The 15,703-nt window shown below is 58.0% G+C and overlaps 4 protein-coding genes across 4 annotated transcripts; 1 reads left to right on the top strand and 3 right to left on the bottom strand.

The window, feature by feature from the left end:
• Positions 1 to 1,302: 1,302 nt before the first annotated feature.
• P884DRAFT_199684 (uncharacterized protein) lies at positions 1,303 to 2,459 on the bottom strand (the record flags this gene model as incomplete). The annotated part of the gene is made up of 2 exons (XM_069438245.1): positions 1,303 to 2,151; positions 2,223 to 2,459. 2 exons carry the CDS (start codon positions 2,457 to 2,459, stop codon positions 1,303 to 1,305), a joined length of 1,086 nt encoding a protein of 361 aa, XP_069298006.1.
• A 3,271-nt stretch (positions 2,460 to 5,730) lies between these two features.
• On the top strand, positions 5,731 to 8,309 carry P884DRAFT_299685 (sulfate transporter family-domain-containing protein; the record flags this gene model as incomplete). The annotated part of the gene is made up of 4 exons (XM_069444700.1): positions 5,731 to 5,977; positions 6,039 to 6,184; positions 6,247 to 6,793; positions 6,856 to 8,309. The coding sequence occupies 4 exons, from the start codon at positions 5,731 to 5,733 to the stop codon at positions 8,307 to 8,309; spliced, it is 2,394 nt and encodes a 797-aa protein (XP_069298007.1).
• A 515-nt stretch (positions 8,310 to 8,824) lies between these two features.
• On the bottom strand, positions 8,825 to 12,279 carry P884DRAFT_284956 (uncharacterized protein; the record flags this gene model as incomplete). The annotated part of the gene is made up of 2 exons (XM_069443736.1): positions 8,825 to 9,471; positions 9,623 to 12,279. The coding sequence occupies 2 exons, from the start codon at positions 12,277 to 12,279 to the stop codon at positions 8,985 to 8,987; spliced, it is 3,144 nt and encodes a 1,047-aa protein (XP_069298008.1). The 3' UTR covers positions 8,825 to 8,984.
• A 674-nt stretch (positions 12,280 to 12,953) lies between these two features.
• Positions 12,954 to 14,110, bottom strand: P884DRAFT_19675 (uncharacterized protein). Its single transcript, XM_069438002.1, has 3 exons — positions 13,766 to 14,110; positions 13,439 to 13,674; positions 12,954 to 13,348 (listed from the first exon to the last, which is right to left on the bottom strand). The coding sequence occupies exons 1-3, from the start codon at positions 13,928 to 13,930 to the stop codon at positions 13,108 to 13,110; spliced, it is 642 nt and encodes a 213-aa protein (XP_069298009.1). The 5' UTR covers positions 13,931 to 14,110; the 3' UTR covers positions 12,954 to 13,107.
• Positions 14,111 to 15,703: the final 1,593 nt, after the last annotated feature.

Here is a 15,703-nt window from a genome sequence, read left to right on the forward strand (position 1 = left end):
GAACCCGCTGTCGAGGGCTCTTGTCCGAAGCATGCAAGTCGTTAGCAGACACATAGTTCAACCAATACACCAAAAAGAGATTGGAGACCAGCGGGGTAAGGCTGGCAGAAAGCATCGATACTGAGTTGCATGCTGCACATTCGGCTGCAAGGTGGATGTCTGCCTAAAAATCGCGAACATTTAAAGCCTCACCTGGTTTCACCCTCCATTCTCTCGTGACAAGTTCCAACCGTCAAGCGGGGTATTCTTGAACCCGAGTTCACTGGCAAAACCGAGGGGCCCTTCGCACCGACTTCGAGGGGAGGACCCCGCACAACTGCACCGTATTCTCGTCGCACAGCGGCTAATGGTTGGCTGATGCCTTCTCGAGTGCGACACCACGCGCCGTTTTGTAGGCAACGACACGTCCCAGCCCAATCATTCCCGTGCCGCGTACACCACTCGAAGTCCTGTAGCGCCAGCTCAGTCATGGGCCACTAGCACGACCTGTATCCTGTTTAGTAAAAGCTATATTAAACTGTTGAAGGTATTTGTAAAGTTTGGGGTTGATTGAAAAAGAACCGACCAAGTTGTAGTAAGTTGAAGTGGTTAGGTTGAAGTAGCGATGTGTGCGTGACGTCTGTACGAAAGGGGGGGTGTTCCGAATCCAGGGGGTCCGACTTAGTTACGTCTCTAGCTAAGCCCTAACTAGGCCTTAACTACCAAGTATCTTATAAATGAGTAACGAACGTCTTACAAAATAATAGTATATATATAAGTAGGGCTAGGTAAGTCTGACTTAGTGCTAGGCTTTGCCTAGCATTGTCTAGCCTAGATAAAGCCTAAGCCTATAATAAGAGTATAAAAACGGAACTTAAGAGAGGAGGGGTTCGATTTACATAGCAGGTACGGCTAGGCCATATAAGGATATATGTTTGATATAGCGCTATATCCGATTAGGAAGTATGCCATTCCCGGGGGGGTAATAAGGGCACTGGTAAGAATGAAGAACGGGCGAGATATAGAAGAAAATGTAGAGAATGAGCAGCGTAGAGACAATTCGTGATGAATAAGTGTTTTCAATAATGACTGGAAGAGCGTACCAGCGTGCGGCCGGGTGGGTGCATAGCAGGCAGAGCCCAGCATGAGTTCACGGAAAAGAGGAAAGAGCTTAGAGGGTGTTGTAAATGCCCGCGGAGCATGGTTCCAGCAGGTTGTGAATTTTTTTTTTTTTTTTTTCAGTTAGGTACCATGATGTTTGTTGATCATGGCCGGGTGTATTCCTCAATCATATTATAACCCCAAATGCCGTGTTGCTCATACTCAACCCGCGGTGCCTTCCATCATTGTCGGTTCGCCCGACGGCGCCGCTTCGGCCTCTTCTGCTCTGGGATGTCGGCACTGGCACGCTTCCAACTCCTTCTCTAAGTCTTTTATTTTCTCCGCCATCGACTTGTTCATTGCCTTCAAGTCCCGAATGAAACCCACGGCCATCTCCACGATGTCAAGCTTACTACTGGGCACGCCAGGGCGAACCACGTAATCCGCCTCCTTTGGTGTCGGCAACAAATCCTCGCCATCGACCCCCGAGGGAAGCAGTTTCTGTATCTCTCGTATTGCAATGGTCAGGCGATTTCGTCTGCTCTTCTCGGACAGTTTGTGCGCGATCCGCTTGGAGTCGACCTTGGACGACGACGAGGCGTTGTCTCGTAACGCGATTTCAATCTCGTTTCCGGTGGTGATTGGTGTGGGATCGTGACTGGAATGCGAAAAGGAAGCGGCCGAGGCATCCGAGGGCTCAAGCCAGTCTGTGCTGTAGTCAAAGTCGGGAATGTAAGGTCGCTCTGTGCGCGCCGCCAGATGGTGAGTCGCTATCGGTGTCGGGGGCTTTGCCGGTTTGGTCACGCGGTGAGAGCTTCGGCGCCTGGGTCTCTGCCCCGACAGTGCCGGTATTGACGGACAGAAATCCTCATGGCTTTCGTTTCGACTCTGGATCGAGTCGGAATCGTCGTCGACGCTGAACTCACGGCGGCTGGGCGGCCAGAAGAAGCCGTCCTGGGGCTGCTCACGAAACGAGTTCCATCCCGCCGACAAGGACCCCGAATTCGGCTGTGGCTGTGGGAATGGACCGCCGAGGGTGTTGCCGTCGACTAATGGACCGTGAGAGGATACCTTGGAGCCATGCTTGATGAGCTAGCTACCCGACAAGTCGAAAGATGCGCCATCGAAAATATCTGTCTTACATGACCGTCTTGGGGGATAGACTGGCCCGGGCCGGGCCAATCCCGGGCGTAGACCGTTGGGAGACTAGGCTCAAACACCTGCCGTTTTACGACGCCGGACTGATAGCGGCCGGTGCCGATACCGCCACTCGCCGAGAACTGGGGCTTATCTTCATCGAGGTGCCGTTCGGGAAAGGAGCTCTCAGCCTCCTCAAGACCCGGGCTGTAGGATAGGCCGGGTGCGGGAGTTGCCTGCATGTCTGATCCGCTTATCGCAGCGACATCACTCTGTATATAGCCGCTGGCTCCATCCGAGGATGGGTTGCAACGCTGGCCGCTGACGCAAGAGCAGTGCATGCTTGCGTTTCTCAGGGTCCCTGCGAGTCGTGCATCAAGATGAGGACGTCGTTCAGCACACCACCATCGCGGGTCCGGAAGCCATCATAAGCGCCAGCCAGCGGGACTCCCGAGCTCAGACAATTCGGGGAATCCGGGCCCGGGTCGTCTGGGTGCCTCACGCCCCCCAAATTTCCGTGCGGGAGGCCGACGCATAGGTACGTACATAACGTAGTGCCTGAGACATACCGAACGAAGCAATAGCCTGTGCTGGCCGAGGGTACGGTTTTTTTTTTTTTTTTGGGGGGAGAGAAGGAAGACTCGCCACGTAAACAGCATGCAACGCCTGCAAGGAGACCTTGCCCGATCGGTTGGCTCAAGTAAGTGTAGGGTGCGTCTTTCACACAAGGATGGATAGGATGTTCGCCCTGCATTGCGTATGTTACAAGGCATGACAGCGCCACCAGCAGAAGGCGATCAGGTCACAAGCCCCATGTCCAAACCAGAACTGGTAGTTCAGTGCTTCCTAGCTTCGAGTTTACGGGATGCCGGTTCCTGTGAGTCTCTTCCCCACGCCCAAGTCGCGGGCGTTCTAAGCTCAGCCCTGCTGTGTGGAGGGAGATACAGCACAGTTCAACAGAATACAACCCCATGTATAGTACACACATACAAAAGGAGCTTGCTTCCGTGGATGGTGAGGATGGCATGAGCTATCAAAGAGGGCAATCCAAACCAAGTTCTGATTTCCTCTGTGCCTCAAACTTTCGTTCCTTTCGATTCTCTTTCTTCCGTCCCACAGAGACGGCAACTCTCCGTTGCCATCTCATCCAAGTTCAGCTGCTAACGCTTGAACAAGGCGACTTTCGTGAGGGAAAAAATGTTCGACATGGGACATGTCGTCTTGCTACTCTACCAAGTACTCTCACGGCCCAATACCGCAACTTGTTCGGTCTCCCCTTGGGGTGCGGCCGCTCCTCAATTCTACCGTTTTCGAGGACAGTGCGAGCGCTCATCTTAGAGCCTTGCGAAGCTGAGGCTCTGCCCTGAATTACCAGGTGATTCGAAGTGTGCAAGAGCAGGCTCTCGGGCACACCGAACGCTGAAGTTGGCGAAGACGGAGTGGCCGCCTCGACTTTCAGTCAAAAAGCAAGGTGATGACGACGTTTTGGGTATGCTAGTCAGATCGCCACGGCTATCAGCGAACCCGCGCACGCATCGAGATCGACATTCCCACGAGCCTCGCGCTCACACCAAGCCGTCGGGTTTGGTGGAACAATATCATTCTCCACGAGAACGTGCGACGGCCTCATCAATCTGGTTCAGCATGAACCACATTGCTGGGCCTCGGGAGAGCCGAGGCCTCGATGCGAGAAGGCGGGCAGGCTGGGCAAGCCGTGTGCTCTCTGCACGGTGTCAGGAATGGTTGGCCGTCGAGCAATGGTGCTTGATCGCGCAATAGGACCCCTGAAATGTCGTTATGGCGGAAGGGTGGGCGACCGTCCTTTTTAACTTCTCTGGGCGGGGAGCACGCTGCAGTCTGGCCCCCACGCTCTAGCTGAATCTCGACAAGCGGCCGACCTGGGGAGATGATGATGGGCTCGTGGAACGAGGTAAGAGGAGCTCGCAGAATTTCTGCGCCGAGAAGGAAGCAACACCAAGTAATGGCCTGGAGGAAGGAGTTGAATGGCTGAGAAGCTCTGAAAATGGTGTGATTGGGCAGCGCACGACTGCGACCAATCACATCTCCAGGATTAAACGAGAAGGGGATCTTCAAAGGGAGTACTTGCCAGAAGTGGAAGGGACCGAGAGCAGCTCCCGTCGCGAGCAGCCACAGCGCCTGCTTACTCGGTATTCCTGCCCGAGGAGTTGTTCTTGCCCCCATGGAATTTCCAATTTCAATTCTTCTCTGTCATCGAAAGCGCACAAGCCCAACCCATGGAGAGAAGAAGGAGGAGGTGGCGTTGCGCAATCGTGCTTTCTTGGCTGCCCACCTCCACTCTCACGCGAAGCTGCCCAGGATGCCATCCACTGCGCGCGGTCTTTCTGGCAATGAGCAACTTCCAGTTTTCATAAGCTCTCTGGCATTTTATGCGGCTACTCTTGGCACCCCTCATGGTGGACGACTTCGGCAAAGGATGCTCGGCGCATCGAGCTTGAGCTGCATTTTCAACGTGTTCCGGGTCCCGCTCTATGAATAGCGTCATAGAGCTTCGGCATCACCGCAGACAACCTGGACTTCGAAAGAGAAGGTGAGCAGCAATGGGAGCCAACGCAATATCGTCTCTTGGTAACGGAAGTTTCCAGCCTCTTGTCCCCCGCCCCAACAAGCGGCAAGGTAGTATTTGTACGCTTGCTGTAGTGGTGTACGGATTTATTACGCAGGACCGCTTCCCGTTCCACTGCCCTAGTTTTCGACCCGAGCTCGAGAGGGAGATTTACCTGGAAAGTGCTGCCGTCTATGATATTTTGGGGACCACAACGGCACTAAGATTCTAGAAGACGTCGATGTACTGTACTGTACATCCCTCACGGGGGCCATCCGCCATATTTATTGCCGTTCGACAGGTCGTGTACTGTGTACATAGCCGACCTCCAGACTCGAGCTACACTAGTAAGTGATGTATGTGTGGAATACTTGGAGAACCGCGCGGGGACCCCCCATGCATTCGGCGGTTGCCGCTTGCACAATAACCCCTACCCCGGCCCTGATCCTGGCCGCCCGCTGGACGAACGGAGGAGTACATACATACATACATACTCGCAGCCACACGCATATACACTAGGATATGCGAGGGCCTCTCTTCCCCCATTCCCATGTGTCATCGCGGCCCGTCTGTCTGGGAAGATCATCGATTGTGTGTTAGCATCCCGCGGCTGCGGGCGTCATGCACAAGACGCCTCCCAGCGCGTGCTCGAACTATCAGATCCAGAACCTTGCTCGCCACCCCCGGCCCCCTCTTCATCCTCGCGCGCTCTCACCGTGGCAGCTAATACCGGTACACTAGGATCCAGCTGGATGCTGGGGCCCTCAAACACCGCATTTGGGGGTTTTTGAAATCGGCCGAGAACGTGAGAGCCGCTTGCGCACCTTCATATATATAACATATATCCTGCGGCTCGTCTCGTCTGTTTGGCTTGCTGCTGCAGCCTCAACATCGACTCGACACATCCACCACCCGGTCGGACGACAAACATGGCCGCGAACGTGTACGCCGACCGCCTCAAGTCGTTCTTGGGCATCGATCCCGACCAGAGCCTGGACGACTCCGCCTTCCGTGACGACAGCTACTACGTCGAGGAGGAGCCTACAGTCAAGGAAGCTCTGGTCCAGCTCATCCCCACGGGACGCGACATCCTCAACTACCTCAAAGAGTTATTCCCGTTTCTCGGATGGATCTTTCACTACAACTTAACATGGCTGCTGGGTGACTTTATTGCCGGTGAGTATCGAGTCCCAGTCGCAGCGCTTCGCGGCCCCAGAGAGGGCTAATCAAACTGCAGGCGTCACGGTCGGCTTCGTCGTCGTGCCGCAAGGCATGGCCTACGCCCTCCTCGCCAACCTGCCGCCCGAGTACGGGCTGTACACGTCCTTTGTGGGGTTCCTGTTCTACTGGGCATTCGCGACGTCCAAGGACATCACCATTGGTGTATGCCGACTCGACACTTCAGTGTTTCTCTGTGTCAGATGCTCACCAAGCTTGTACTGTAGGCGGTTGCCGTCATGTCCACTATTGTTGGTAATATCACCATCAAAGTCCAGGAGAGCCACCCAGACCTCGCCGCGGAAACCATCGCCCGGAGTCTTGCCCTCATCTCGGGTATTGTTCTCTTGTTCCTGGGCTTAGCTAGGCTCGGCTTTATCGTCGAATTCATCCCGCTGGTCGCCATCAGCTCTTTCATGACGGGCTCCGCCCTCAACATCGCCTCCGGCCAGGTCCCCAAGCTCCTGGGCATCTCCGGCGTCAACACTCGCGACTCAACTTATCTAGTCATCATCAACACCCTCAAAGGGTTACCCAGGGCAAAGTTGGACGCAGCCATGGGATTGACTGCCTTGTTCGGCCTCTACTTCATCCGCTGGTTCTGCAACTTCATGGGACGGAAGCACCCCCGCTACCAAAAGACGTGGTTCTTCATCTCGACTCTGCGCATGGCCTTCATTGTGATCCTGTATATCCTCGTCAGTTGGTTGGCCAACCGCGGCGTCTCGGACAAGAAGGAAGCCAAGTTTGATATCCTCGGCACCGTTCCCAGCGGTACGTAACCTCACCAGTCCCCCGTCATGGGCATCGAAGCTGCTAACACTGTCTCGCCTAAGGTTTTCAACATGTGGGTGCCCCCAGGCTCGACACCGAGATTCTCGGGGCCATCGGTTCCGACATTCCCACCACCATCCTGGTCCTTCTGATCGAGCACATCGCCATCTCCAAGTCCTTTGGCCGCGTCAACAATTACATCATCAACCCTTCCCAGGAGCTCGTCGCCATCGGCTTCAGCAACATCTTCGGCCCGTTCCTCGGCGGCTATCCCGCCACCGGATCCTTCTCGCGGACGGCGATCAAGGCAAAAGCCGGAGTCAGGACCCCGCTGGCGGGCATCTTCACGGCCATCATCGTCCTGCTGGCGCTGTACGCGCTGACTTCCGTCTTCTTCTACATTCCCTCGGCCGGCCTCAGCGCCCTCATCATCCACGCCGTCGGCGACCTCATTTCCCCTCCGCGAGAGGTCTACAAGTACTGGAAGACGTCCCCTATCGAGTTCGTCATCTTCTTTGCCGGCGTCTTCGTTTCCGTCTTCACCACTATCGAGAACGGCATCTACGCCACCATGGCGGCATCAGGAGCCGTCTTGCTCTTCCGCATCGCAAAGAGCCCCGGCCGGTTCCTCGGCAGGGTGACCGTGCAGTCCGTCCCCCGAGACAGCCTGCGGGGCGGCGGCGGTACCGCGAGCCCCGGCGAGAAGTCCCACGCCGCCTTCCTCCCCCTCGACCGGCCCGACCTGTACAGCCCCGACGTGACCATCGCGTCGCCCTACCCGGGCGTCTTCATCTACCGCTTCGCCGAAGGCCTCAACTACCTCAACTCGGCCCGCCACCTCGACACCCTCACCATCCACATCTTCCAGCACACCCGGCGCACGCGGCTCGACCGGTACGACAAGGTGGGCGACCGGCCCTGGAACGACCCGGGCCCGCTCCCCTGGAAGTCCGGCGCCGCCGAGGAGCGCGAGGCGATGGCGGCGCGCCCGACCCTGCGCGCCGTCGTCCTCGACTTCGGCGCCGTCAGCGCCCTCGACATGACGGCTGCCCAGGCCCTCATCGACCTGCGCAACCAGCTCGACCGCTACGCGGACCCGGACCGCGTCGAGTGGCACTTTGCCGGCGTGGCCAGCCGCTGGACCAAGCGCGCCCTCGTCGCCAGCGGCTTCGGCGCCGGCCCCGAGAGCCGCCGCGGCGGCTCCCCCACGGTCGGGTCCGCGGCCGACTCGGAGCAGGACAAGGCCGCTCTGGAGCCGCTGATCGGCGCGGCCGAGGTAGCCTCCGCCACCGGCGCCGAGGACTCGAAGGCGGCCGAAGCCCGCTCCAAGGCGAGGGAAGTCGATATCGAAGCGGCGGCGGGCGAGGTCACGCCCGTCGTCTCCTCCTCTGGGAAGCGGCTGGTGCCGTTGTTTGGGGCCAACAGGCCGTACTTCCATGTCGACGTCGAGACGGCCGTGGCCGCGGTGATTCGGAAGCTGGAGGCGCGGGCGTCTGAATGGAGTGGCAGGGAATAAGTGGAGCGGTCGGCAGGCCGGATGGGCAGGGTCTCACGGTTTTTTTTTTTTTTTAAAAAAAAAAAAAACGAACTTGTTCTGGATGTGTCTTTTTTTTGGATTCATTTGTCTAATGTTTAGCTGCCATGGGGGCCAGTTCATTGGAATGGCGATGTTATTTTTGGAGAGATATCATTGGCAGTACAGAATGGGAACGTATGCAGGTTGCATTCGTCATGCTCGGGCACGACAACACGTCTTTGGGGTTTCTCTCATGGACATTTTTGCCATAGACCGAACTGAGAAATGTCTGAGCTTGAACCCGGTGTTATTAAGAAGTCCCCGGGAAAAGTTATGCGGGCCCAGCTTGTGGAGCTCCCCCGGCCGGCGGCCGATCCCGGCTCCACGTCCCGGCCGGGCCGTTGCCAAGCCGGAGGGCGGGGCAATGCGCGGGAGTCAAGAGTGTTTAATAGTGTAAAGAAGTGTGTGGAGCAATGACAGACGACGACCCTTGATCAATGCCGGACACACGGCCTGTCCAAATAAACACGACACAGACGTCCCAAAAAGCAGCGTATTCATCTCATATCTGCTCGTAAAACACCTCAGTCATTGATTCGGGGTGTAAAACATATCATCCGATTAGACATCGTAGCATCCCGAACATCGCCCCCGCCTTTTTTTTTTTTTTCCTTCTTAGAATCCCCTCAAAAAGTCCTCCAAGGATATTGGCCTCCTCACGGCGTTGTTAAGACCTTCATTATACGTAACCCACACTCTCCCGGCCTTGCCAGCGTCTTGCTTCCTCTTGAACCTCCTCCCGGCATTCGCGTCCGTCTCGGCCAGCGGCCGCTCGACAATAACCCGGCCAAAGAAGTCCCTCTTGACCGCGACGCCCGCCCTTTCCGCGACCATCTTCGAGTACCTGTGCCTGTTGGCGTTCTCCTTGTATTCATCGCCGTCGTCGTCACCGCTTCCCGGGGCATGCTGCTGTCGCCCGCCATCGGCAGCAGCGCCGCCCTCGCCTGATCGGAGCCGGGCCTGTCTCGCCGCGCTCTCCTTCTGGGCGAGGGCTTTGTGGAGCTCCTGTTCGAGGACCTGACGGACCGCGTATCGGGTTGGGGCCTGCGAGGCGAGGATGTAGGCGGATGCTGTTTCGAATGTGGCGAGTGCGTCGAGATCCCTGTGGGTGAGTTCAAGGTTAGCGAGGCGGGGGGAGGGGGGAGGGGAGGGGGGTTGAGAGTATAGTTGTTGATGGGGTTATGGGATTGTTTTTTTTTTTTTTTTTTGTTTTTTTTTTAGGAAAATTAGTTATTTTATTTTCGACCACTGACTGTTCAATCCGATAGACCTTCTGTATTCGCCCTGTAGGTCCGGCCGTCACGTCGGACTCGAGTTTCCCCCTGTGCAGCGCAATGCCGACTTCGGCCAGCACCTGGGCGGCGCGCTTGACCATGGCCTTCTCGCTCTCCCTCCTGACCGAGGCGACGGCGCCGCCCTTGTCGGCGCTGCCCCCCACCACGACGGGTTTCACGTCCGGGGAGACGATGCGCACGAGGTAAGGGAGGAGGTCGGTCGCGATGTGCTCGGGGCTGCGGAAGGCGCGGGTGAGGGTTGGCGGGAGCTGGGCATGGAGCGCCTGCAGAGCGGCGCGGTTCGCCTTCTCGGCCTCGTGCGCGGCGTAGTCGGCTCGCGGGCCCGAGAAGGGCAAGGGAGCAGCGTCGGCCTCGCCGTCGTCTGCTTCCTCGCCCCACCTCGCACCGTACCCGGACATTGTTGTGTGCGGTTGGTGCCGCCGCGGGGAGGCGAAGAGGTGGTGGCAGGCCAGGATCGGCTGGCTGACGTAGGGGGCCAGCTCCCACTCCTGGCCGGAGTAGAGGCGGGAGGAGCAGGTGTCGTGGAAATGCAGCCACTCGTAGGCAAGGTCGGGTTTCGTCATGAAGGAGTCGTCGTTGAAGTCGCGGTTGGGGTACTCGAGAAAGACCTCGGTCATGATGCGGTCGACCTCGCCGGACGAGTCAATCATCTCCTGCAGACGGGCCATGGCATACTTCTTTTGCTGCTCGGAAACGCCGAGCTGCGCCTGGGGTTGCTCGTGGATGGTGTTTTTGGACAGCTGAACGGCCGGGGTCGACTGTTTCGGGAACCCGGCACCTTCCTGGAAGATTCGGTTGACGATCTCTCTGGTCCCGCCGCGCCCGAGACCTCTGGCGCCCCCGCCGCCGTGGGCCAGGTCGCGGATGATATGCTTGTCAACCCACTGTCGCGTGAGGGTCGGGGTGGCGCCGTCGGGGCAGGCTGCCCTCAGCCGGCCTGCGACCCACTCGCCGACGACCATGACGCTGCGGAGGTCGCCCTCGGCGTTGTTCTCGGCTCCCCGCCTGGCGTCGATGCCGCTGGTCATGCCCCACGCTGCTTCGCACAGCTTCCTGGCGGCGTCCTTCTCGCATGGTATGCCCTCCTTCTCGAAGACGGTCTTGAGCCTGGCAACAACCGCCTCCACGGTGGGCTTCCCAACGTGGACGATCTCGGCCAGGCCGGACTGGCGCAAGGGCCGCAGCGAGGGGTGGTAGACGTCGTTGCAGATGAGGATGAGGGGCCTCATCTGCCTAAAATCGTCCGACTTCTTCTTCCTCCGGCCCGTTGGACCGGCGGCGGCGGAACCGCTCCCGCTGCTGTTCTTCTGGTCCAGCATGACGAGATCGATCAGGGCCTTGACAAACCCGCCGTCGCCCGAGGCGCCGGAGCCGCCGACGACGCCGTCGACTTCATCCACGACGACGCAGACGGGGCGGGCCACCTTCTGCTGCTTGCCAGGTTCGGGCTTCTTGTGCTCCACCGTCTTGACGCTCTCAGTTGCCAGGCTGGTGCGGATCCGACCCTTGACCACGTCCTTGCTCCGCTCGTCGCTGGCGTTGATCTCCATGACCTCGTAGCCCGCCTGGCGCGCGCAGACGTGGGCCAGGGTGGTCTTGCCGAGCCCGGGCGGGCCGTGCAGCACGAGGATCTTGCGGTGCGGTTTCTCCTCCTCTGGTGGTTGGCCGGCATGCTGGTGGTGGTGCTGGGCACCGTGGCGCCTGACGGCCGGCTTGTTCTTGTTGGCCGCGTGGGGGAACACGACGGGATCCCAGCGCTTGAGCCAGCGCAGGACCTGGCGGTTTGTCAGGTCGTCGCCGCAGAGGTCCATAAAGGTGCGGGCACGGTACTTCTCGGTCCACAGCATGGTGCGCTTGGGTCTCTTGGGGTTGCTGTGCTGAGCCTCGACGGAGCGGACGGGCCTGTCGGGTTTGGCAGGCGGGGTGAGAGGCGTTGTAGCATTCGCGGATCCGGACGTCTTGCGGGCCTCGGCGAGCTCCTTGTTGGCGCTGTCGATGAGCTCGTGAATGGCGACGCCGTAGTAGCTCCTGTGTGCGCGCCCTTCCTTGGTCCTGGAGCGCGCTGCCGCCATGTGTGCGTAGGGGACGGCGGCGGCCGGCCTGCGCTCGCGGATGGGCACCATCTGGCCAGAACATGTCGAGACATGATATGAAGCCGGGCGGGGATCCTTGCTGGTGAAGGCTGCGAGTGTGGGCAAACCCTGGGTTCCAAATAGGCGCTCGTAGCGCTCTGCTTCTTCCGTCAGGTCGTCCTGCGTCTGGCTGTCGGGCGGTGTCGACACGACTTCCTGGGCCGCCGACATTGTCCTGTTCATCAAGGGAACCTCTGCCCTCGCCGCGCCGGCTCCGGCTCCAGCGCCAGCCTCTAAGCCGGCCTGGGCGTCTTGTTGTGTATCTTGGTGGAGCATGCGCCGCTTCGGCGACGGCTCGTCCGTAATGACTTCATCGTCGTCGTCGTCGTCGGAGTCGGAGTCGGAGTCGGCCAGGAAGCCGCCGAGAACGCGGGGCTTTGGCGGTTTGGGCGGTTTGGGCGCGTCGGCTGGCCGTGGCCGTTTGCTGCTGGGAGCGGGCGAGGAACTGGGAGAAAAGGCGATTGGTGATGACGGCGCAAGCATTGTTGTCCGACTACAATAATCATTATTCCACGGCCAGTAAGACAGTACAGTCCTGGTGGGAGGAGGGATGATTGACGTTGGTGGTGTGCTGTGCTGTACGGATTCCTCCGTAAGCCGATGTTGCCTCAATGTTCGAGACCAGGATGATTGTTTGACGCGAGACGCGTTTTGCCAGGGCCGAGGAAGCGCGTCAATTAAACAACGCGGCGCCGGGCGGTGCTGCATGCACATCGGTAGGGTTAGGGTTGAGCTCACATTTCGTACTATGTAGTCCGTACTCCGTAGTGAGGCTGCATTCACTCCATCGTACAGACAGTACAGAGTGCACATGTACAGGTCCTGCAGAACAATACGCATGTTTCAGCCGGTTCCGAACAGTGCATGCGACCAGGGCGAGGCTCAGAACAGGATCCCATGCATTCCCTCTCATTACATCTGCGAATATACGCCTCAAACACCGCCGCGGCGCTCCCTGCGTCCTCCATCTTGCTGCTGACGTTTTCGCCTGGCTAGGTGGTTGACATGGAAACTTTGAAAGAAAAGTTGTCGTGCTCGCTCAGAGACAAGCCGGGTATCAATTTGTAGCTCTAGCGAAGTAACTTGATAGAACCCCGAAAACATCGCTAATGTGTCGCGTAGTTCAGACAAAGAAAAAGGACACTCTATTATCCAAAGCAGACTCGAGACCATAGGGGAGAACCGATCGTGGGAAACCCGATTGCGGCGCCCCAATCCAAGCTAAGCCAGCAGTCCCGCCGATATCGCGCCGCGCCCAGCGGCTTACTGAGTAGGATACGGCGACGTCTGCTGCTGGGGGTATTGCTGGGGTTACTGCTGGGGATGCTGTTGGGGATACTGCTGGGGATACTGCTGAGGCGCGTAAGGGTCCTGAGCGGGATAGGGCTGCTGGGCCGGGTACGGTTGCTGGGCAGGATACGGCTGCTGGTACTGCTGGGATTGGCCCTCGGGCTTGACCTGGCCGAGCTCCGCCTGGCCGACGCCGGCAGCGGGCCCGGAATCGATCAGGCATGCGCGGATGAAGAAGAAGAGGTGGACGATGGCAAGGATCCTGGAGAGAAAGCCAGTCAGTCGCGAGCGCTTCAATAACATCTATCCGAGGGAGAAGGGGGGGGGGGGGGGGGGGTGCATCCCAACATACCAGATGAGCGCACCAATTCCGGCACAGGCCCCGAGGCACCCGCCAATCGTACCGGCCTTCCACCAGCCATTAAGCGACATCCAGGCCGACGACTGGCTCGCCGACCATGCCCAGGCGGAGAGCCAGAAAATGATGCTAAGTGGGTAGCAGACGAGAGCGCCGACACGGAAGAGGTTATTGGGAGACCAGAGCTCGAGAGCACCGGCCGCGCCGTACACGAGGAGGCTGAAGATGGCCTTTTTTTTTTTTTTTTTTTTTTTGCGCAGTGCTGTCAGCAACGTCACGTCCGCTCCCGCGGGAAGCGAAGCCCTCTTTACGGTTACGTACAGCGAACATGTCGAGCGAGGCGGCTCCGCCGTTCGTCAGCGATAGGACATAGCCCGAGATGCCCATGATGACGACGGAGAGGACCAGCACCGCGATCTTGATGTACAGGAGCCAGACAGGCTGCGACGGCGGGATGCCGACGCCGAAAAGTCCTCCGCCAGGCATGTTGATGGCGATCTATCTCGGAAGCCTACTTTCCGCGGGCTGGTTGATGATAAACACTTGTTGAGTGGTGGGTGCCGAGGTCGACGAAGAGACAGACCACGAGACCACACAGGAGAGCGTTTGAATCGATCGGTCTCTGGTGCGTCTCGTTGAAATACGAGGTTAGAGACAAAGGGCTGCGAAATGGCACGGCCAGCAGGCAACGAGCCCAACGAGCGCGGGGGAGCACCCCGACTTTTATTCACCAGCGCCCAGTAAAAGTCAAGACCGCGCGTCTCCCCGTTTCCGCTCACGCAGCCCTGTCGGGCAGGCGCCCGCTGCGACTAACTCCCTACCAAAACGGACCATTGCGAGCATCCCAATGCTTGACAAGGGCCGGCCCCTCACAAGGGTTTCCCGCAGAAGCGATGGCCTTGGTTTGGACCAAGGAACTGGGAAAACGGAGGGGCATCGCCATCCGCGTCTGGGCGCCAAGACAAGTAGGTTGAAGAGGGTAACGTTAGCGTTTGGGGCCGGGTCAGCTGCCCCACAAGAAGGCTGTTGTGCTGGGAGGGTGGGGCAAAAGCCTTGGTTCTAAGACTTCTGGGCAACTGAGCCCCAAGAGTCACGACGCGCGATCGTGCGCCCTCAACAATTCGGAAAAATGAGCTGAGCCGAGATTGGCGGGTTTTGGCGAGCACTGCCTGATTTGGCATGCTTGCTTGGAGGTCATTGGCTCGAGCAGAAGTAAGAAAAGGTTTAACAACAGCCCGCATGTGTGGCTGACGCATTGCATTAGCAAGTTACACTAAGTAGCTCCTGCTTGTCCTTGTCCCGCTTCCAGCTCACCTGGCCGCACTGTCTGGGATCACCAAACTTCTGGACTGCGTTATTATTAACTATGCACATAATCATGCATCTACATGAAGTTCGGCAGTGTACAGATCACATACAATCCAAATGCGAAGGAGCCTCGGAACAAACAGGTTTTACTACCCCTCTCAAGTGATGATGATTCAAATTCTCCACATTGGCAACTCGGGGGTACATCCCTGCCTTTGTGTAGTTGTAGCCTGCCGATCCAGGGCTTGCTTGTCCATCTGTCAATCATGGCATGCGAGCCGCCATGTTGCCGAGACGGGATTACAATTGGGGAACTAAAGAAAGAAAAGAAAAAGAAGAAAAAATTCTACGAGATGATATGCGAGCCGATGTCGGATAACGGAGCGGAACGTGCACCCAAGCAAACGCCGGAAAACGGTGAAGAGAGAGAGAGAGACGGCAGGGAAACGAAGAAACTCGCGACTCGACGAATTTTCCCAATAGTTACGCATGGCGGTGAAACAGCCATGGTGTGGCTACATTCGTTAACTCCTTTAGGTCTCCTGGCTCCCTCTCCTGCGGCCAGACTGGCTCCATCCTTAAAGAACCGACTTGCCGGCATGCGTACGAAGTAGTTACTGCTAGCTAGCGTAGGTGAGCGAATCGGATCGCCCGAGACGCGGAGCATGCTCGAGTGTATGTTACAAGTACACAGCCGCAGGCCGCAAGCAGCCTCCATGCCTTCAATCTAGGACTACCCGCTAATGACCAGATTCAGGGACATGGTATATTTGACTACTGTGAGCCAGGAGTTCTAAGACCATGAGCGCCATCTAGTGTACTGTATTTTACATAATCTAATACCGAGAGAATGGACATGATCCACCATCTTCCGCGATAGTATAGTCAGCAGGGGCACTGCCCAAGCAAGATACCCACCCTACGAAGCCCAATTTGAGGTTTGAGCTCAGG

This window comes from Thermothelomyces heterothallicus (genome assembly GCF_042370625.1).
Source record: "Thermothelomyces heterothallicus CBS 202.75 unplaced genomic scaffold P884_scaffold_10, whole genome shotgun sequence".
In the NCBI taxonomy this organism is placed as follows: domain Eukaryota; kingdom Fungi; phylum Ascomycota; class Sordariomycetes; order Sordariales; family Chaetomiaceae; genus Thermothelomyces; species Thermothelomyces heterothallicus.

Excerpts from the sequence above, each read along its gene's own strand:
- P884DRAFT_19675 (XM_069438002.1), bottom strand. The coding sequence starts at position 13,930 with ATGCCTGGCGGAGGACTTTTCGGCGTCGGCATCCCGCCGTCGCAGCCT. Across the intron at positions 13,675-13,765 it reads CCTCGCTCGACATGTTCGCT|GCCATCTTCAGCCTCCTCGT; the intron begins GTACGTAACCGT and ends AAAAAAAAAAAG. Across the intron at positions 13,349-13,438 it reads GGAATTGGTGCGCTCATCTG|GATCCTTGCCATCGTCCACC; the intron begins GTATGTTGGGAT and ends CTTTCTCTCCAG.